Raw genomic sequence first — 22,262 nt, 5'->3', positions numbered from 1 at the left:
CTGGTATAGGAAGATAAGGATGAACTGGCGTGAGAGGTGGGAAAAAATAAATGTGATAGTGAGTAGAGACTGATCAGAAGAGAAGAAAAGAAAAGAAAAGAAAAGAAAAGGACAAAAAGAGGGGAAGGAAAGGGTTGGAGAGGGATGTTGGTATAAAGTTAATTGAGTATTATGTGAAGGGAGAGAATTTGGAAATGGGCTGTAGTGGCCTACTGAGCTACAAACACAAATAATGAATACAAGTCAAACAGACAAAGTGTGGATCAATCCACACACTGAGGTAAGGGAGGGCCCACTGAATTATTCAAACACACCTGAGGAGGTGCTTGTCTAGGAAGAGATGGATGTTCTCACCTGAGTTATACATAATGAATGACATGAAAATGAAAAGAAAAAGCTGTGTGTGGCCAGGCTAATCATGTGGGATTATGGAACTATAGGATAAAACGTGTGTCGTGCCTCAGCTGTATTTGCACGTGTTCATTTTCATGAGAAAGCGATTGCATGTATTTCACGATCAATAGGCATTTCATACAGTGTTTGCTGTACGCTGTATATGTGTGTGTGTGTGTGTGTGTGCGCGCACTGGTGTGAGAGCATCAGTTATTCAGCAGGACTGATTACAGCAGACTGAGAGTGTGTGTGTTTGTTCGATTAGGAACTTGTTTTGCTTTTCTAGACAGGCGCTGACAGTTATGAACCCGCTGAACCACACAGAAACAGAGTGGCTGTTCAGTTAATTAATGAACGGCTTGTTTTAGTGTTACCGACTTTCTCTACTGCTCTACAAACTTTAATTTCAGACCTAATGTAAAGCAAATCACTTACATAGTAATTACAGTTGAATTCAATTGCACGTGATTCAATTGCACATGCAGATTGCTATAATTGCCATAGGCTGTAGCAACGAACCCCACTGCTACCAACTGTGCAAATCCCACCTGTGTAATTAAAGGAGGATTTCATTTCAAACTACAGACTCATCCTCAGCAGTGGTGTGATTATAAACACCACCTACATCAACTCTAATAAATTATTCACAGCCATTTCCATGAAGCGACAGAAGAGTTGCAAAAACTCCATCAAAAACCTTTTTCTATTGTTTACTGTCATATTTTCCTTTCTTTCCAGGTATATTTTGTGTTCATTGTGTACTTCTCTATACTATGTCAAGTTTAATTGTAGAATGACATAAATATCCGCATTTTGTGTTATACTTAAACAACCTTGTTTATGTGTTTGTATCCCACCTTGCAGATCTTGTAGAGTGAGTCTTGTCCATCTCCTCCAGTGTCTTTGAAGTAGTCATGAGCTGGGAATGTCCTGTTAATGTCTCTGGTGATGGCACTGTCCTGAGGGGACTCCTAGCAGTGAGACAAAGGGAGGGGAAACAGAAAAACATTGAGGTGAGTGGGGGAAAAAAAGGAATAGAGTGTGACACAAACAGGAAGATCAAATCACGTAGGAATCCACGACATGTTTTCATTAGACAAGTACTGGGAGAGAAAGAAAATTCCTTTGAGATCCAGCAGTGGTCAGTGTTCTTCAGTATGTAGCGCCCCCACACACTGCTGGGATTTACAGTTAGGGGTGGGATGGATTCTTGATGGCACAGAGTGTTCTCTTCCACAGCACAGACTGTGCACATCTCCTCGTCTCTCTTTTTTATATTTAAGTTGTATTTTAATCAATTTTGGAAGATTACACATATCTCATGTTGCCATACCTTAGATACAGTACTGTAACAAACACTAACAATAGATGGTAACAATAATGCAACTTTAACACATGGTTAAAAATGAAGAGCAAAGAAAAACAGATCACATAACACAGAGCACACATATGTCTCATCTTCATTCATGTAAAATTGTTGTATAGAGCAAATAAGAGTTCTTTTTTTTTTGATAACACAATTTTTAGCTATTTTGAGCAGTAGGACTAAACATTTATGCTACACTCTGGGTACTGAGAAAATATCTGATACATTAACCTACTTCAGAATGATATCAACAAGGAGGTCACTTGAGAGAAAAATAAACCGACTGCATAACACCAAGCTGATAAAAGGCATTTTGGCTTTCAAGTATAATAGAGTGAATCAACTATAAGTCTTTTTGTCTGTGGGGTGTATTGGATGTACAACCAGGACAGAGGAGCAGGAGATATGTGAAGGTGTAAATAAAAGTGTATGAACAAAAGAACAAATTCTAAATAACTATTTTCCAGCCTTGCCCTACTTTTTCATACAAAAACTGATGTGCTCTCATTTGGGCTAAATGGAGCAACTAATGGGGAAAGAAGTCTATAGCCTGGCTAGTGGTTTTGTGAGCCTGCAAGTAGACACAGCAATGCTCCGAGCTTAACGCTAACATCAGCATGCTAACATGAGGATGCTTGGCAGGTTTAATCTTTACACTCTTGCCATCTGACTTCAGTTAGCTTGTTGATGTTACGACTTTCAATCAAGAACTAAAATACCAACCTCACGGTGGCACTAGAGGAGAATTCAGGAAATTCCTTATATGTCCATTCTGTTTAGATGTTCAGATGTTATTGAGGTATTTCAGTGTGGGCAAAAGAAATCAACCAGTCAACTGACTCAAATAGACAGTCATCCAAAGAGCTAAAAAAAGAGACTATAATGAGGACACAAGGTCAGATGAGATTCTTCATGTTCGGGATAAACTGATAGTAGTAAAGAGGCATGACTCGCACCCTGACTACACACAGTATATACACAAGCCTGTGGCAAAATACTTCTCTGGGATATCCCTCCACTGCCATGACAGAGCAGCACATAGTGGAAACACACGCACGCACGCACACACAAACACACAGATCAGTAAATACTCCAAACCAGCCTTGCTTTTCAAAGATTAATCACACGTCATTTCATTATTGATGATCAGTGTATTTGGAACAAACAGCCTCTGAATAAGTAATGTTACTCTAAGACACTGTAGCCATTACATGACAAATCAAATACAGATTTGAAGATGTCTTTTATACTTACTGAGCACTTTATTAAGAACACCTGATGCAGTTATCCAATAAGCCAATAATACAGTGCATTACATCAGGCAGTGTCAGGTCAGGAGTTTCACTTAATGCTCACAGAAAACATCAGAATGGGCATTGTGTATTTCTGAGGCTGCTGATCTCCTGGGGTTTTTTATGCACTTGACTTTTAACATAGTGGTCCCAAAAAACCAAAAAAAACAAAAACAAACTCCAATGAGCAGCAGATCTGTAAACGGAAACACCTTGTGGATGAGAGAGGTCAAACGACAATGGCCAGACTGGTTGGAGCTGATAGAAAGGCTACGCTAACTCAGATGACCACTCCTTATATCTAGTGAATACTAGAGAATCATCCCAGTCCGACCTGCACTGCATTTTCAAACCATGCGTACCTAATACCAACAATAATTACTTGAGTATTGTTGCAGACCATGTGCATCTTCTTGCGGCTATAATTGATCATTGTCTAATGGCGACTCGCAGCAGGTAATGCTGCATGGCACAAAGCACAAGTTTTCTCAAACTGGTCAAACAGCCTCCACATAGTCTCTACATTAGAATCTGGTAGAACTGCGGCAGAATGGGAAATTGGGAGGATGAATGTGCATCTGGCAAATCTGTGATGTAACCATGTTAACATGGACACAAATCATTTCCTTGTGGAATCCATGTGACAAAGATCTGAGGCTATTTGAAAGCAAAATGTAGTCCCTACCTAGTATAAGCTACACCCCAACTGATAAGATTAGATTTAGGGTGTGTATTCAGAACTGGCACGTTTTGAGCAGTTGTTCCAAATCAGGGAGCGTTTAACCCCAAAGATCGGTTTGTTTGGTCAGTGAACACAGCAATAGCGGGATAGAACAAGCGGCCCGAGATCACCAAGAACGAGCCCTGGACCGGTTCCTTTGCAGTGAGAACATAATCGACTCAGCCGCCGTCACAACTGACTCAAAAAAACAACAACCAGCCAATCACGCTGCTGATGTTCCATGGTTTTTGTTTTTCCCGAGTAACCTCCTCCTCCTTCCAGGTAAGATTTCTGATCAATGAGAGAGAACACTCGGTCCACGCATGACCCCCCCAAAAAATGCAACAATTGTATCGTTTAAGCCCCGGAATCTGAACAAAGCAAACGAGCCATAGGTCTGTATACACCCTCAAACCTGCCTAGTTAAAGCCACTGTGCCACCACTTGGTCACCTCTGGAGCCTCATGCTGGGACTGGTGCTCTAACACCATCAGTGGATAGTAAGACAGGTCAGTAGGAGTGAAGAGGACTTCCTCAGTCAGCTGTGCATCACAGTGATGCTTAAGCAGATCCATGTTTAATTAGCAAATAATATGAAGCATCCAGCACTTTGCTCAAAATCACTTTGGTAGGAATACAGCTTTTACCGTTTAAATTCCTACTTGGGATACCAATCTGGAACGCCATAGTGTGTATTTCAAATCTCTCCTATTTACTTTGTAACTAATTATACCTTCTCGGCCTCTCTGTTACACATCGAGCCCTCCCCTCTCCTTTTCCCAAGGTTTCTGCTCCAACCTCCACAGAGGAAGAGAGGGAAACAAAAATAATGCAAGTATGAGAAGAAATGCAGGAAGAAAGGAATAATAAAACAAAGCGAGCTAATCGGGATCAGAGACCAACAACAGTTCATTCCATAACTTCCACCACACCCAGTAAGTCATAGTTACTGCATGTCTATGAGTGTGTGTGTGTGACTGTAAGCACAGCCAATGTGACTAGATGCTTCAGGAAGTTTGAGTAATGTTGATTGTTAGAGCGATTTTGGTCAGAGTAGGATTTGTTCCTGGGCCTTTTAAAGGTTGGTCTTTGATACACATGGTATTTCACCTTTTAATACAACATGTAACTTATCCCATCCGGTGATCCTACTGTAGATTAGTCAGGGTAATAATTTTTTCCAAAAACTACCAAATATGTCCTCTTGCGTCTAGGGAGAGGTTTTCTAACACAGTTCCATAATTACACTGTAATTTCACTTCTAACATCATCTGCATAATTGTTCTGTCCTTTCTGGGTGGCTACACCACATTTTTTCCTGAATAGACATGGAAGGGCTTCACCATGAAGTGCATCAGTAAAGTTCAACCAGGATGAACTTTAGCCACAAGGCCAAATAAAAAGGTGCACAGAGGCACTCCAGAAATCTGTTCATTCACAGTAAAAGCCATTGGTATTGATGCGCTTTAGAGCACAGGGGTGGAGTTACTGCATCCAGTGTGAAGGGCCCATTACACTGTGCTACAGTCTATCAGTGAATGATAAGGATCCATGTTTATACAAGCACCACTTAGCCATACTTATCTGAAGTGCTGAGAGCATGTACAAAGACCTCTAACATAATGGCCAATTAGCTTCCTTTATGTCTGTCTGTCCGTTCGGTTAAAGAGAGGTTTGGAATGAGCATAGCGTGCGTGGGGAGAGAAAACAAACCCAGTGTCTCATGGTCGTGGACGGAAGTGTAAGAATTAAAGTGAAAAAGAGAAACACAAAAAAAGACAGAAGAGGAAGCCAATGTGACGTGCAGTGTATCTATGTAACTGAATAGAGAAGACAAAGCAAGACAAACATAACATGGCAAAGATCAATGCCAGTATCATGTCTGTACAGCTAGGAGTGTGTTAGAGGAGGAGAAATGTTTATGTAAAGGTGTTTTTTATTTATTATTATTTTAGGTCAAATGAGGTGCACTGTTTCCCCCCCTCTTGCAGCCTTCATGTAAAGCTAGGCTATTCATTCTGGCTCTGTACATGTTTCATGGATGTGATCGAGGTGTCGATCTACTCATCCATCTCTCAGCAGGAAAGCAAATTATCATATTTCTCAAACGTCAAACTATTCCTGCTCTTGTTCAATTTGTTGCTTGCAGCAAGGCTTCAAAACCTCAAGGAAGCCAAATTATTGAAAGATTCCTCTAAAAATAATGTTATATAACATATGATAGAATATGTTTTATTGTTCAATTTGAAAACTGTAAAAATGTTCATAATACCATTATGGGACTTGCTTTAAAGGGGTCCTATTATGCTCATTTTCTACAAGTTAAAATAGTTCCCGAGAGTCTTAAAGACATGTCTATGATGCTTTGGTCAAAATACCCCAAAGATCAAACATCACAGCAGTCTGTTCATCCTCTCAAAACAGCCCTGTGCAAAACGGTCTGTTTCAGTGCCTGTCCCTTTAAATGCAAATGAGCCAAAGCCTCAGCGTTGCGTTACCATGACGATGGCTACCAAGCATCTCAAGTAGGGCTGGGTAAAAATATCGATTCAGCAATGCATTGCAATTCTTTTCTCTGCAATTCAATATCGATTCAGCAATCTTCTGAATCGATTCAAGCCCCTGGCCAGTGGGGGCGCTGCGAGCAACACCCTCGTGTGATTCGCGCTGTACGGACGGGGGCCGCACTAGACCAAACCATAACAATATGGGAGTGAGTAGCAGCAGCAGCGTTAAGCCAGCGCCTTCAGACCTGAAAGCAGATGTGGGGATTCATTTTGTATTTATAGGCGCCGATTCCGTGGGTGCTCCGGTGCTCGAGCACCCACTGACCAGGTTGAGCCAGCAGATGCGCATTTCTCCGTGCCGCGAAAAAGCTAAAGTCAGACCGACAACTGCCCCCTTGTGTTAAGCACACGTTGTTATTGATATTGTAGCGTCAGACCCGACGACAAGTCAACAACATAACACAAACTTATCTGACAGCTGCTCTCACTTCTTCCTCTGCTCCTCCTCACTCACTCACTCACCTACACACAGACAGGACTCTGTCTTCCTCACACTCACCCCAGCCCCTCAGTTTCTCATCCCACCTGCCCGTACCATACACATTGACAGTCAGTCAGAAATCACAGAACTTAAACATCATAACAAGAACATTACTGCGGGGTCGCTACAATATTTTCAGTTGTGCAGTAGGCTATTATTAATAATATTGTTTTGTATTGTTTTATTACTCAAAATGTTATGAGTTATTTTCCAAGAGGAAAGTAACACATAGCCTAATTTAAATTTAGCTGCACTGTAGTTCAGTGTTAAAGCAGTGTCATATTTTGTTATGCTATGAGTTATACTATGGCTGTTCATAAGGCATGAAACTAAACAAATAATTATTAAAAAAAAAAAAAAATCTGGTACTCTTATTTGTGTATTTCTGCTTGATACTGAATCGATATCGAAGCATTTCAATCAATATCGAATCGAATCGATATCGAATCGAATCGTGACCTAATGAATCGAAATCGAATCGAATCGTGAGATTCTCAACAATACCCAGCCCTAATCTCAAGTCTGCATTAAATAAAATTTAATGCAGACTGATCGGTTCATTGTAAAACATTTATTTATTGATGTAAATGTGGTGATTTCTGTACGTAGGCTACAGAGCCCCGAGGCAGCGCTGCTCTTCTGTCCAATACACACATGAAGCTTCACCTTTCATTAAAACAAACTAATGCGGCTGCCACAATTGTTAGATTTCATCCATGAGACCAACATTTATCTCCTATAAAGAATTTAGCGATCGTTTTCTTCCCCGGGATGACGACGGAGGTTGGCCGGCTGACCAGCTCTGCAGACGGGCTGCTGCCTCTGTGACGAGCCGCTGCTCCGCCTGGTCGCTGCTCCCACAGGTAGAGTTTCACTTCTCTGAAACGTCGGAGCAAACTTCTAAATAGCCGTCGTTTGGATAAACTAACCGCACATTGGGGATCTAAACAGTTACTTCCTCGCATGAAAAAATATTAAAACTTAATAAAGTGATTTAACAGCGCTACAGCAGGAAATAAAGTAGGCAGTACGGTAGTCCGCAGTTTCGAAAACAGCCACAGCAGAGCAGCGGGGGAGGGGGTGGGGCCGGCCAGGAGCATATACCTTGGCATGGCCATGTAGGGGGGTCCAGCACGCATTGACGTCAACGCGACTTCAATGTTTAAAAAAGACAGTAAAACACTGCGTGCAGAGTCATCCAAAACATCTTGCAGGGCTCACCTCCAAAAGCATAAGCCTCATGATAGGGGAATTCCACTTCCTCTAGAATCATTATCCAACATTATAAACATATTTATAAGTCTGAAAAGCTGGAAAAGCATAATAGGTCCCCTTTAAGGTACTGAGTCTCATGATGAAAGACATTTTATTTCTCAACCATGGATCACTTCATAACAGTGACACACTATCGTCGCATCTTCTATTAAAAGTCCTGTTTATTCTAATTACAATCAACAACAAAGTGGTGGGTATGGCAGCCAGGGAAAGAGCAGCAATTAATGCTCGTTGTTAGTGTCTGATCTAATGCCACCAGAGTTGTTGCACTGTTAACTATCGTAACTGTAACGAGCAACTGCCAGAGTAGTAGGCTACTGTAGGGGAATCAAAGAGCACCTATGAACTCAGTGGAAGTCAAGAGGTAAAACTTGCTCTAACAGACCTATAATAAAAACACTTCACGGGGATAAGCCAAAAATGGCATAGCTACAGTGTGTGTTTGTCCTGTGTGTGTGTGTCTAAAGCTAGGAATAAAGTACAAGAGTAGAGCTTCCGTGGGAAGGCTGAGTAGCTAGCCCTCTATTGTTTATGTCCCTGATTTTCTCTGACTCAACACAATAGCTGACATGTCATTCTGTTATTCTTTCTCTGCTCCTAAAGGACCCCGCTGAGATGCCAAGAGAACACGGGGTGATATTTATCAGGCTTGATACAAACCTTGTTCCCCCCCAACCCAAGCAACCCGAGTGCAACTCTCTGATTAGTTCACTGATGTGACAGAAACTTTGTCTTGTAAATTATTAGAAAGGCTTTGACAGACGCTTCCATCATTAAAGGTGTTCAGAAATGGCTGTTTGTCCTGTTTGTCGCGCCTCCTTCCACGAGTTTCCACAAGTTGCCGCATGAGTTTACCTGAGTAAGGAAAACAAATTTGATTGGTCATTATCGAGCAGGAGGGATATTCAATGTTTGGGGCGGGACTGAGCTCGGTGTGTGTGTGTGTGCAAGTGTGTTTAGCTAACGTAGCTAACTGTTAGCTCGTAGGCTTGCTACGTTATAGCTTCCTAACTTAGCGTGACCACAGGGATCCGGAGGAGGAGAGTGGAGTAGTATAGGGACGGAGGAGAGTTTGTGTCGGTGGTGGTGGACAAGTCTCCTCCATCATACCCCTCGTTTTTCTCAGACGTTTGATTGACAGATGACAGATCCAATATCACTGGCTGATGAATCGTGAGCAACGTGATGCATAATTTGTGCGCCTGCATTATCCAATGTGAAAATAAACTACCCCGCCCACTTTCACCCCGGATTTACTCAAAAATAGAATTTTGCACAAAGTTTGGCCTACATCGTCTGATAGATGAGTGATTACATTAACCCATAGTGGGCTCAAATTCAATTTTCATTTCTGTATACCTTTAATATAACTGTAGACAGGTGAAATTTGAATTCTGTTTTTAATAAAAACAAATAATGGTTATTTAAATCAGTGATTCCTCCTGTCTTTCCTTTACAATACTCTGTAATCGACCAATGCTCAAGCTACTCTTACTGCTGTGTCTTCACCTTAGTCGTCAATCATTAAATGTTAATCATCTGTCTCGTGCCCTACTTTCTGTGCCATTTGTGTGCTGGTACACTGCTCAGCACAAGGAGAAGAGACAGAATATGAATACGATCAGAACGGAGATGACAGACAGTTCAATAAGCAATATAAAACATAATGACAATAGCAAATACTACCCTGCCAAAAATACAATGTCGGGTACTTTGTTATGGTTTTATTTGCCAATCCAGTCTAACTTACATTTTCCACTGCAGCTTTGCCTGGATGCAAATTCAGCAGAGTGACTGCTTGCACAAATATGGTGCTGCTGTATTACAGCCCATTTACAGCATGTTAACACAGCGACAATTTATTTTTATCTGTAACGATCAACATGAGGCATTTACCATTTGGCAAATGAGAGAAAATTGTGTGAATGTGTTGCAGGATGTTAAAAAAAAAAAGCTATTATTTTTCTTATCAGCTGCATCACTTGATCTTTGGCCAGGAGCCTTCCAACTCACTAAAGGAACCATCTCTTTGGACAGGACCTATGATAATTGTCACAAATAACACAGTATCAATGTGATTAAACTGTGTTTACTGCTGACATTTAACCTTTTCTTGCTATGAATTTCGCATAACTCACTCACTCTCTGTCTCTCACTCACACACACACACACACACACACACACACATTTTAAACAACCCTGCTCAGACTCTGTAAGTAGCACAAGGAGGTTTGAATGCATTGAGATAACATTACATTTATTTGCTCGGTACAGATACACAACATGTACATCTTATAGGACATGTAGAGGTTTGTCACCTACAAAGCATCATCTAATGAAAAGTGTCTTATTGGTCACAGAGGCTCACTTTCAACGAAAGCAAAACTTAACACGTTCGACCATTTACAATCTCGATCTATAAAAGCAGCCATCTTACAAAAACCTCATTACAAATTCAACACCCTCGACGTATGAAATAATGACGTTACCTAACATGGTAATGGCTTCATTTTCTCAATCACAAACTTACAAAGGCCCCATTGTTAACAGTGAGCAATTTTCAGCATTCAGTGTGGGCAGGAATGAATGCAGAATCACAATTCCTGGATCTTTTGGAAAGTTTCCAGACCAAGGTTTTGTTTCAGTGGTCAGTCTCATCTTGATGTGGTAATAAACAGTTTCTCACCACGGCTGGGTCATGAGTCAACTATTATTAGGGTCTGGTGTGGTCTATTCTGAGTGTTATGAAAACACAAAGAAGAAAATCAAATAGAATAGATTAAAAGGCAGATAAGAAAATACCACTGTGTGGGAATGTGTGTATGTGTGTTAAAGTGCACTTAGAGTGAGGTTGTATAAAACAATAGCCAACCTGTGCTGAGATAGAGTGTCAAAGTCTTTTGTTGATGATCACAAAACATTTTCTCTAAAGTTAGAGAGCAATATGTTCATGATCAAAATTCTTCTGTTATTTTAAATCAGGCTCCGATTACACTTATCAGTTTCATGTGTTCTTTATCTCGATAAAAACACAAAACACATGAGACACATAATACTGGTGAAACAACTTATACACTTTTGTTTATCCTGAGTCAGATATGCAGGATGTGACTTGTTCTCTGTTTGTTCCCAAGTCATACACATCTGGTTAGTCCTTGTCCAGAGAGTGGAGATGCACATAAAGCTGATTGGGAATCTTATAAGGAGAGGAAGGTGACAAAGCAGCAGCTACCCACTGCTTCTGGAGATTTTTAAAAGGATTAAAATGAATTCAAATGTAAGGAGTCATCAAACCACTGATTTTTTTTTTTTTTACACATTCATACTTAAATATCAATTTAATTGCATGCAGAGGGCCTGCACATGTTTTACTGATTACTGATTACTTTCCTTTTGTTGTATGCTCTCACCAATTCATGTATTAATCAGTGCATCATTCATCTTTCATAGCAGAAGCCTGCTTTTGACCTGCAAATGCCTTCCTAGCACAGCCCAAGTGCTCATACAACCTCTTCTCTCTAATCCTTCCCAAAATGGCTCTGTACCTCGAGACAGCCACGACCAGAGCGTCATTCCCTTGAGAACACGAGAGCCAATTGTTTTCCCACAGGAAAAGGGGAATGTGTGTCTATGTGTGTGTATGCGAATGCTAATGCGAACAAGTTTTGGCATGATAACTTTGACCTAAATCTCGCACATTTCTGTGGAATTGTACCATTAAATGTTGTAGGAAATGATGATCTTTTTAGTGGAGAACATCAAAGTGTTCAATCTCTCAAATTGCAAACAACAGTAGAGACACCTCAATAGAAACTGCCCCAAGTAAAATAAAATGCATCTTCACAAAGACACAACTTCAATCATTTCAATAGGTAAGCATGCTGCTAAACCTACTTAGAGTCCGCAACATGTATCACTTCACAAGAAACTAAACAAAACAAAGTCATTTTTACAAAAATAAATTTGTGTAGTTTGACAATTAGACATTCAATATGCCACTTCTGTACACGCCATTTCTAAACAAAATAAGGTACAAACAGGAAAGATTACAATATTTGGCAATGCTTCACAGATGATAGCCAAATTACTTAAAAGACAACATGTGAATCTATCTACCACCACTATACATCATACTCACATACACTCACAGAATACAGTATACTTGAGGGAGGTGAGGTGCAGCTAATAAAGCAATGAAAGGTGATAACTCTGTTGGCACCTTTTGCTAGAACACCTTCAACAGTCCTATTCAGCCAGTGGTCACATCCTAACACACATACTCATACACACACACACACACACACACACACCACAAAGACACACACACACACACACACACACACACACACACACACACACACACACACACACACACACACACACACACACACACACACACACACACACACACACACACACACACACACACACACACACACACACACACACACACACACACGCAAAATAATAATAACAGTTTTGGGTCATGACTATGCTCCTGGTTGTTTTGGAGCAGTAATTACAAATTCTGAACTTTTGAAGAATGCTGAATTAACAGTCACGTGACTTGATGACTTGCAAACGTGGTTCAGGTTATTGTCTTCTAAATGTGGATTTAAGTGACAGAGGCTGGCTCATTTTCATCTGTGCACATGCATATAACAACCAGTCTGTGTCACAAGTCTACAAATTGAGCCCTCCCTGGCTGTTGTGGGAAAACACTTCCCCAGCAGTTAATTTTTTTTTTTTTACCAAGGCAAAAACAATGTAACAATATAACTGAGAAACAGTCGTATTCATGCACACAAGGCATCACTGAGCCAACACAGTGCAATGGAGCAACACAAACGTTTGTGTAAAACCCATTTGCTAAGGGATCTAGAAAAAAATCATGATCCAAGAATATCTGATGGACTTTCTTTGGTAGATTAGATAAATTATATAAAGCTAGAATATCTGCACTTAAAGAAACTGTAAAATGAGTTTCCATGGTTCAAAATAGAGATAATTTTCACTACTTTTGAGTTTTTGACACAGTATGTACACTTGGCTTCATTTCATCTTACTACTTGTTTGTACTAAATATTAACTTCATGTGAAAAGTGCTCATACAACTATGGATGGGAACAAGATGATGGAAACAGACATGCATGCACATACTGTAGATGCAAGAATACACATACAAATTACACACACTCTCTCTCTCACACACACACACACACACACGCGCATATGCATTTGCAATTTCTTGAGGGGTCAGTCCCTCTTCATGGTGTTGCACAGAGGTTAACCTGCTGCCAGAGTGAATGGGCTATTTGTCTGCTCTGTTGTGTTTATGTGTGCGTTTAAATGTGTGCACAGTCCAGGAGTGCAGGCACAATGATGCAGTAACAATACAGCATGCACTCAGGTAGGGTCAGTATTTGCAAGAATATGTAAATGTGATTATTTCCACAAACACGCGTTTGCGGCTTCTCATTTAGATTGTTTATCTCAGCCACATCTAAAGACAAAGGGTATGGATCACAGTTCTAGAGTCATTCATCTACACTCAACATTTGGGCAAAACATCTTTATAAAATTAAAATCAGCCCAAAAAATGTACCAAAGTCAGTGTATAAGTGTAAAAATATATGCTTTCCAGGTTTAGATAGATAGATCCAAACAACAAAGGTGCAATGAACTGACAAACATTTTGAAAAAAAAAGAAAAAGAACAGAAAGAAATTTTCACCGAAATTTATATTAGATTTTTGTCAGTTTAACAGTCGTACACCAAAGCTGGGTGGCATCCTATCCTCACTGTGGGCTCAATGTGTGAACCCACAAGTTAGTTAAAGACATAATGTTTCATCTTGTATTAACAACATCAATAAATAATCTAAAATGCATACTCCATGGACAGATATCTCAAAGGAGAGAAGCTATAATCAGTTGGATCAATGCAAACAAACTGTAATGGCATTGGACCTGGGTCTAGAGACCGAGCTAATTTCTTTCCATTTCTTTTTCACTTTCAGCATGTAAATAATGAGAGGGTAAGGGCACATAAAAAACATCTTGCCATTGGCAGTACACCTCAGCGCTACATTGCTACAGCATGGTAGTTAACTGTTCCATTAGCATTTTTTTTTTTTTTTTTTTGCATTCAACACATACTGTGCTGATAATATGGCAACAAACGAAGGTTGTGCTGTTTCACATACTCCACAAACAGCTTTTCAGATCAGTTTTCTACTTTTGGCAAAAATAAGTTAAGAAAGAAGAAAAACAATAGATAAAAATGTCATTCACCCTCGACAGAGTTCACTTCTCCAAGATTTGCAGACACCTTTTTAATCCTCCTTTCCAACCACTGTCATCTATCACCCATGTCCACACACAAAAATCTGTGTTTCTTTGACCACTTTTAAAAGCGTTGTGGGCTATTTGGGCTTTTCAATTCTTCAGCTCTCTGCTCTTGACTCCCTTCCTCTCTCTTTGCCAGCTGTGGCGTATGCAGAGAGGACGCCTGTGTAACCTCCAAACGCGACAGAAACAGCAGTGGCAGTTCGACGCCTCCTTCCATCTCTTTACAGCACATTTCAGCTTAACAGAGGAGACATTTTACAGCAATCACATCAGGCATCTTTTTTTTTTAAAGTTCAAATGCCATTTTGGGAAAAAGGTTTTCCTCTGTGTGTGCGCACTACACATGACATGTTGTGCCAATGCCTATTTCACCATGGCCATATCCATACCCTGGCCCTGCACAACCCTTTTCGACGGAGCCGACGAAAGCCTTTTTGGTGTTCCTAACCCCGAAGCCCCTGCCGCTGCGCTGTAAACAGAAGGAGCAGAGGCGTTTGAGGCCCTTCCTGAAGGCAGAGTTGGAGAGGCTGTAGATGAGACAGTTACAGAAGCTGTTGCTGATGGCCAGCCATGTGGTGAGAAACGAGGCTGCGGGGTGGTGGTAGATCCCTGCGCTCTCCAACAGAAAGTAGAGAATGTAGGGCAACCAGAGGATGTAAAACACACTGGTAATGCGGAACAGTACCATAGCGTATCGCTTGTCCGGGTACGTTGATGAAGGCTGCTGATACTGTGGTTGGTGGTGTTGGGGTTTCTGATGCTGGGACAAATGGGGCAGCTGCCCCTGTTCCGTTGCACTGTTGTCCTTGACCCCAGACCCCGCTGTCAATCCTGGGCCCTGCGGCTGTTGGGGTCGGTAACGCGCGTGGCGCTCACTGATCTCCCTGGTGTGCTGGCGGCAGATCTTGAAGATGTTGGCGTAGGTGAAGCACACGGTGAGAGCAGCCGGGGCGTAGAGCAGTGCAACGATAAAGGTTGTGAATGACGGACTAGTCCTCCACTCAACTGCGCACCACTCCACCACATCCCCGTGGTAACCGGGTTTACCCCACCCGAGAAAAGACGGGAGAAACACCAGAGCAGAATACAACCATATTAGAACGATGCAGCAGCGCACCCGGCAAGGCGTTACTAGGGACGCGTAGGTCAGAGGTCGTGTGATGGCGATGTAGCGGTCGACACTTACACACGCTAGCGACACCATCGAAACTGACTTCAAAACAGACACCATGTACCCAAACACCTGGCAGGTTATTCTGGGGTCAAGGCCCTGCAAGTGGTGGAGGAGGGACAGGGAGGGGAACAGGCAGCTGACCCCCACCAGAAGATCAGCGTACGCCATAGTCTGGATGAAAGCACTGGTGGTGTGCTGGCTTAGCAAGGGGGCACAGTGAAACACAAAAATCACCACCAGGTTCCCGGAAATAATGAGAACAGTGAGGAGCAGTATGACGGAGACTTCAAGGAGGCAGGTGCTGAAAATTTGGGAATAGCCTATCTCAAGCAGGCAGAAAGGAGCAGATACGTTTGATGGGTCAGCAGAGCTCTGGTTCAGTGGATCCAGGGTGGAATTCATCATCTTGGGCAGGAATACGTGTCTGAGGGGCCCTTCAAGGGTACGATGAACCCAGGAACCCACTATTTCGTTCCGGTATCTGGCTGGTTCTTATAGTAGCCGTACGGTTTTAGTCCAAATGAAAAGCTCCACGCTGCGGTTCCATGATGAGACTGCTGCCTTCTGCCATTTCAAATGCAGGAGGGATGGAAAGGACAGAGAAAGGTGAGGAAGCTCCCTTGTTTTGTCCTCACTGCGGGCAGTTGTGGCTTTACACAGAGATTAAAAAAAAAAAAAAAAAGCCACCAGGTAAAAACAGATTACCACACAAAAAGAAATATGTGTGTTTCTTGTCTTCTTTTCCTCCAGTCAAACAAACTTCCCGGCTGAAGGCACAAAAAGGAAAAAATAGAAAGAAATGTGACTTTGTTTAAAGGAATTCCAGTCCAATCTATGCTTGAAATGCCTCCGCTCCCTATAAAGTCAGAGATGTCTTCAACATCTGCTGCAGCTGCAGAAAGCACAGACTGAAGCTGCCTTTTATCTGTCTACGGTCCACGGAATCCACGGAGTCACAAACACAGATTCCACTGAAAAGACATTATAGTGTAAAGCCCCGCATGCATAAATTGAGGGAAGGAGACATTAAGCATGATTTCTAATTTTAATTCTGTCCTGCAACTCCACCTCTGTCCAGCTTCTTTTTCCTGATTCTTCTGTCTGGCTGCCCCTTTACCCTCTCTTCACCACTCTTCCATGTCCGCTTGCTCTTGTCTCAGCTTCTGTCTGGTCCTTCGCAGTAAGATCACAGCAGGCTGCTGTGAAACGATCAAGGCAGTGCGCCGGCTGACTGATGTTTAAAAGACGTACAGACACATACAAACACACCTCAGCTGTTTTTTTCGTTCCAGAAGAGCAGCAACTATGTCTGGAGTGGAAATGAGGTAGGCAGGCATACCGATGCTGGGAGAACCCCCCGTGTTCATTTATCCTCCTTTGCTGTCTCTCTCTCTCTCTCTCTCTCGCTCCCTCTGCCTCTCTCTCGACAGAAACAGTGGCACAGAGGCCCCTCCCCTTTCCCTGTGGCTCCAACCAATGATCAACTGCAAGGGCACGAAGCTGCCTCCTTCCCCCCATGCTCTCACTCCTCCCTCAGTTTTTTCTTCTTCTCATAATTACCCAAGATTCAAAAATACAGTTTCACACTGTTAAAATTAGCAACATTCTCTGTTAACTCAGGCCTTTTGACTGTTTTGACTGTGCGACCAGAAATGTTGAGCTGGAAGAAATACAAAGTTATTGTATTTGTTAGTCCTGAAACAATAAATGAGGTATACAGGAAGCACTCCTATTAATAATCTGATTGTATACCAAGGACACACAGGGCAGAACAGCAGGTCTCCCTACAGCTTTGTGCATCCTAGCATGCTGAAAGAACTATACATACAGTATGTGCTTCAGGCTATACACGGGTCTCATCAGCTCTTATGTGTGTGGGATGACAGGGCAGAACTTACCCAGACAGTCAGAAATACTGCTATTTAACAAATATTCTTTACTTTCTCGTGATACATGAAGCTGGAATGTGTGTTTTTTTCCCTTGTTGCATCACAAAGGAAGCCTTGACTACAGTTTTACTGACTGAATTTATTCATCATAGTTCTGTACTGTACATTGAATGAAACATAACATGATAAATTGATTTTTATAAATTCAATCATCATTTTGTTTGTAATCTACTCATAATAAAACACAGCAACATTTAATCTTAAGAGACTGAGAGACAGATTTAAATACATGGAAACATGGCGCAAATAATTTAATTTGAGCCCACAGCTTGTGAGTAATTTGCAGCCGATTTGCAAACGCAGCAAGTAATTATGAAATTAGCGACTGGGTCTGCCTTCCAGGTGCAAACTGCAAGCAAAGGAGAGCTTGAAGGATGCAATTCAGTTGTGTAACTAAAACTTGAGATGATGACTGGAACATCATGTGCAAATATCATGACCAAAACTCCTCTAACTTTAGCAGGAAGGCCATGATGGTAATGTTAATAATAATAATAATAATAGCATTCATGAATGTGTTTATGAAATACCACATGTTCACTCAGAAATTACAATTATTGCGTACTTTCCTCAAGGGTCTTTTTTTTTTAGATCTTAGTGTTTTATTTTCTTTAACAAGTGCTGGAATAATTACTAACTGATTTATTTTTAGATCATATGATGTGATGATTACATTTAATTACTCAGCTAAAATTAGAAACTTCAGTGGGTCGTAATCACCATCAGATTTAGTGCTGCACGCTCCACATCCTCATCATCCGCAGTGTCTGTCTCGTGCAGGGCAATTTAGTGTAGCGTGATGGAGACCCGAACATACCCACACAGCCACACATACGCACACACCTTTCCGCAATCCAGACACACTCCCATGCTTTCACGCACCTCCTCTGCCCACCACACGAGGAGCTAAAAATAGATGACAGTACGACGAAAAGGGTTGCAAGAAGAAGAGGAATGGGAGAAAAGGATGAGGAAGGGAGTCAAAGGGAACACAGAGCTCATCACAGACAAGAAGGGGGGGGGGGGGGGGGAGGTTGAGGAGAGAGACGCACACACAAGATAGCAAGAACAAAAAAGAGTGAGAAGAAAAGAGAGCTGAGAAAACAGGGAAGAAGGAAGAGTGTGATGTACTGTCACCTGGTTGCCAAGCTGAGCACAACACTGTGCTGTTATCTGTCTGACCTACGTTTCCTCACAGGTTGGCAACCTCTCCAGGACATTCTTCAAGTAGCTGACACACACCTGGCAACAACACTATGGCCCTAAACGCTGGCCTACATATATGTAGCATATTATAATGGGAAGATAAGAGTTAATGCATGTAATTGGTACTGATAAGGATTTAATCTCTGTTCATCTCATCGTGTCCAATCAAAATATTGTTATCATTATTTTACTGAAATTTTTGGAGTTACTATCAGGGTGGAATGCAATTAATGCTTAATATATTGTGTGATTAATCCGTATAATATTACTTTACTTCAACAACAACATCAAAATGGCCAAAAAGTGGTTGATAAGCTAAGCTAAGCTAATAACTATTAAAAGAACAAGATAAGTCACTGCCCTTATGTCTGACTCTCATCTGATTATGACTACTACCCACCATCCACCACCACTCAGCTGGTGCCACATAATCCTGATAATTCAGCTCTGTTTTTATATAAACATAAAAATAAACAGTCACTAGGCGCCAACTTTTGTATCAACGTGATCCACCAAAAAAAAAACTTTTACTAGTCAGCTGATGTCCTAGATGGGGTTACTACTAATCAAGGAAATGCTTTGTAGGAAAGAAATTTCATAGAACTGGGCAGTTATAACACCACCATTTATGTGCTTGATGTTTATCACCGTTTATCTCTGAATGATGAGCCTGGAGGCAAAAGGCAAAGGTGGTGACACTTGTTACGTAGTTACAGACACAAACACGTTACTGTGGGAAGATGATACAAAATTCCATGAAAAATGATCATATTGCTGCTCATATTTGAAAAAATAAATCTGAAATACTTTGATCTGACTGTCTGTACCTTCTGGCATTCACTGTTTATGTGGAAACTGGCTTCAAAGCAGGATAAAGCCTATCTAAATGTATTTCCACTACTGCCTTGCAGAAGTCGGAGCAGCAATGCACACATAAACCTATGGGACGGAGAGACGGGCGGGCATGCAGTCATACACAAAAAGAAGGAGAGAGAGGCAGACACACTGGGCCGCTAAAACAGCAGGAGAGGAAAGGCATGCAGCGAGTGTGACAAAACACAAATGAGCAGGCAGACAGAGAGGGACAGGAAGACACACGAGTTGACAGGAGCACAAACAGGTCTAGGTATAAGTCAGAGACAGTCAGAGTCAGGCGTACACAAATACAAATGAATATTAAGAGAGACAGAAAGACGTGGGCAGGCAGACAAGTCATTATGTGGGTCAGGCAGAGACAGAGGCAGACAGGTAGTTATGAGCGCTTGTTTTTGCTCTCCACAGGAGGCTGGCGCAGCAGGTCTGGGGACCGGGCCGGTGTTTAGCTGGTCACTTTTGTGTCTATGTTACATGAATGTGCACATCTATGCCACAGTTGACACACCTTAATAGATTTTTATTTTAATGTGTTCTCTTTGTATAAGTAAATGGAGGTTGAGACTGAACAAACCAACATTACACACTATCATCAACAACTACACACACACACACACACACACAAGTTGAACACAACTTCAAAAATCTGCATCTTAAATCAAAATCGACACATCAACAGCTCTTCACACTGTGTCAATAAAACGTAACATTATAACATTATCATTGTAATTGTATAATTATACAGGTGCACCTCATGATAATTGATTTATAGTATTGTTAATACCCTAAACCATGGAGGAATATTTGACTCCTCTTATTGAGTAAATGTAAATGTGTCTGCACTGTGCATGTCCACTGACCTGAGCACTAAGCCTCAGAACATTTGCTACTGAGCCACAAAAAAACAGCATGACTCAGCCAAAAATAAATAAATAAATAAAACAAACAATTAAAAAAAAAAAGATCAAACTACTGCTACAACTACTAAATTAGAATTATATTGCTTTATATGTATGGTAATATGCTTGAAGCTGGCACAATTTGGCTACACTGCTTTTATTCCTAAGCACTTCATGTCACTTTAAAGTAGCTACCATGACAAAGATGATCTCAACAATTTACTTGTGCATGAAGGGTAAGTTTATACTGACAACAATATAATGACTGTGATGCTGTGATATGGTCACAATGTTATGACCCCTCAGCACAATAGCAAAGTATCGCCTGCCAATATGTCATGCTGTCTTTTGTAACATCCTCCTGATTAGAATCAGCTGGCATTCGACCAGTGAGCTGCCAAAGCCAATTACACAGGAAACAGTGTGTAGTGATCATTCTTAGAGTGATCAGCAGCTTATATGGATCAGAAGGCTTGGAGCAGACTCATTCCTATATGCTGTTCAAATAATTCACCACTAGTCTGCTTACAGTATTCATGTTGGGTCTTTTCACACTTGACTACATACGGGTATAAAAACATACACTGTTCTGGCCTTCGCTCGCTTCTAACTTATTTGTACGTGCGTGGTTTTCGGCTGCCATGGTGTGTTACATCCGGTGATGCTTGAGATCTCGACATAAGTTTATTGTGTCTGTGTGTGCCTGTGCATGTGTGTGCTATATGCATTTCTCTAGACTCTACTCACTATAATTTATTGAGCTAATGCAAAATGTGGGCCATAGCTATAGCAGACTAATGAGTTTATTAGTTACTGGTGGAGTGTTAATTAGTCAGTATGTGAAGTTAGACCGGTACATCCAGTACTTGGCAGCCAGTACCCTCATATCAGGGAGCTCATTGGGGCTCTAAAGGGAAGGCACAGGTTTGATACCCCAGAACTACAGCCCAGTTTTCACTTCCATCAATGCCCTGCATTCAGATATGAATGGACACCAAGTTCAAATGAGGTTAGGGCACAAAGAGGACACTGGCTAGGACATCATGTGCATACATTGCAATAAAGCACAAAGAGATACACACAAATGGGGTGAATACCGAAAGCACACCAAAACAAATTAGGAGCTGGTATTTGAGTATGGTATGTACCGTACAAGTTTTAAAACAGCAGCTGAAAAGGGAAAGAATGAATTAGTACGTGAGAAGATAAGCTTCAATTAGTACCAATTACAAAGGCAACAACGATGTGAATGAAAATTCTTTCCTTTTATAATATGCAGAAAACCGTTATGCAATAAAATATGTTTCAATACGCTTTCAATATTTTAGTTCTTTCAACAAGATCTTGTTTAAGTTTGAGTTTTTTTTTTTTTTTTTTAAATCAACACGACTCTACTTACTACTTGTTCAATAAAATAAAAACTCATGAATTGCTTGCCAGAGTCAAATATAGCTGCACGTGTTCTCCACACTTTTCTCCGTGTGTTTATTGGCTGACGTACAAACCTGGAATGCTTTGGTGCTTCTGCAATAAATTCCTATCCAACTCTGTGTCCTGTGGCTATCAACGCAGTGGCACTCTGATCCATTGTTATTGTTGTCTGAGTGAAAGTTGAGATTCCATTTATACCATTCATGTTCAGGGAAAAACATCCCAGTTCCTGCGTTATTTTTGTGTAAAACTTCAATTTGAGCTGAGACGTTTTTTTTTTTAAGC

At 41.2% G+C, this 22,262-nt stretch overlaps 2 protein-coding genes across 3 annotated transcripts in view; both read right to left on the bottom strand.

Moving 5' to 3' along the window:
- Window positions 1-22,262, bottom strand: part of rabgap1 (RAB GTPase activating protein 1) — a 74,340-nt gene that overhangs the window by 21,675 nt on the left and 30,403 nt on the right. For both annotated transcript variants that reach the window (XM_083983215.1, XM_083983216.1), the window contains one exon: window positions 1,251-1,364. In XM_083983215.1, coding sequence (XP_083839341.1) covers window positions 1,251-1,364 — 114 coding nt within the window. The remainder of the gene's footprint in view (window positions 1-1,250; window positions 1,365-22,262) is intronic.
- Window positions 14,783-16,024, bottom strand: LOC310994513 (putative G-protein coupled receptor 21; the record flags this gene model as incomplete). Its single annotated transcript, XM_083983230.1, has 1 exon — window positions 14,783-16,024. One exon carries the CDS (start codon window positions 16,022-16,024, stop codon window positions 14,783-14,785), a length of 1,242 nt encoding a protein of 413 aa, XP_083839356.1.

This window comes from Trachurus trachurus (genome assembly GCF_905171665.1).
Source record: "Trachurus trachurus genome assembly, chromosome: 12".
Lineage (NCBI taxonomy): Eukaryota > Metazoa > Chordata > Actinopteri > Carangiformes > Carangidae > Trachurus > Trachurus trachurus.
The sequence above is the reverse complement of the archived record's forward strand: the minus strand, read 5'-3'. Positions and strand labels throughout refer to the sequence as shown.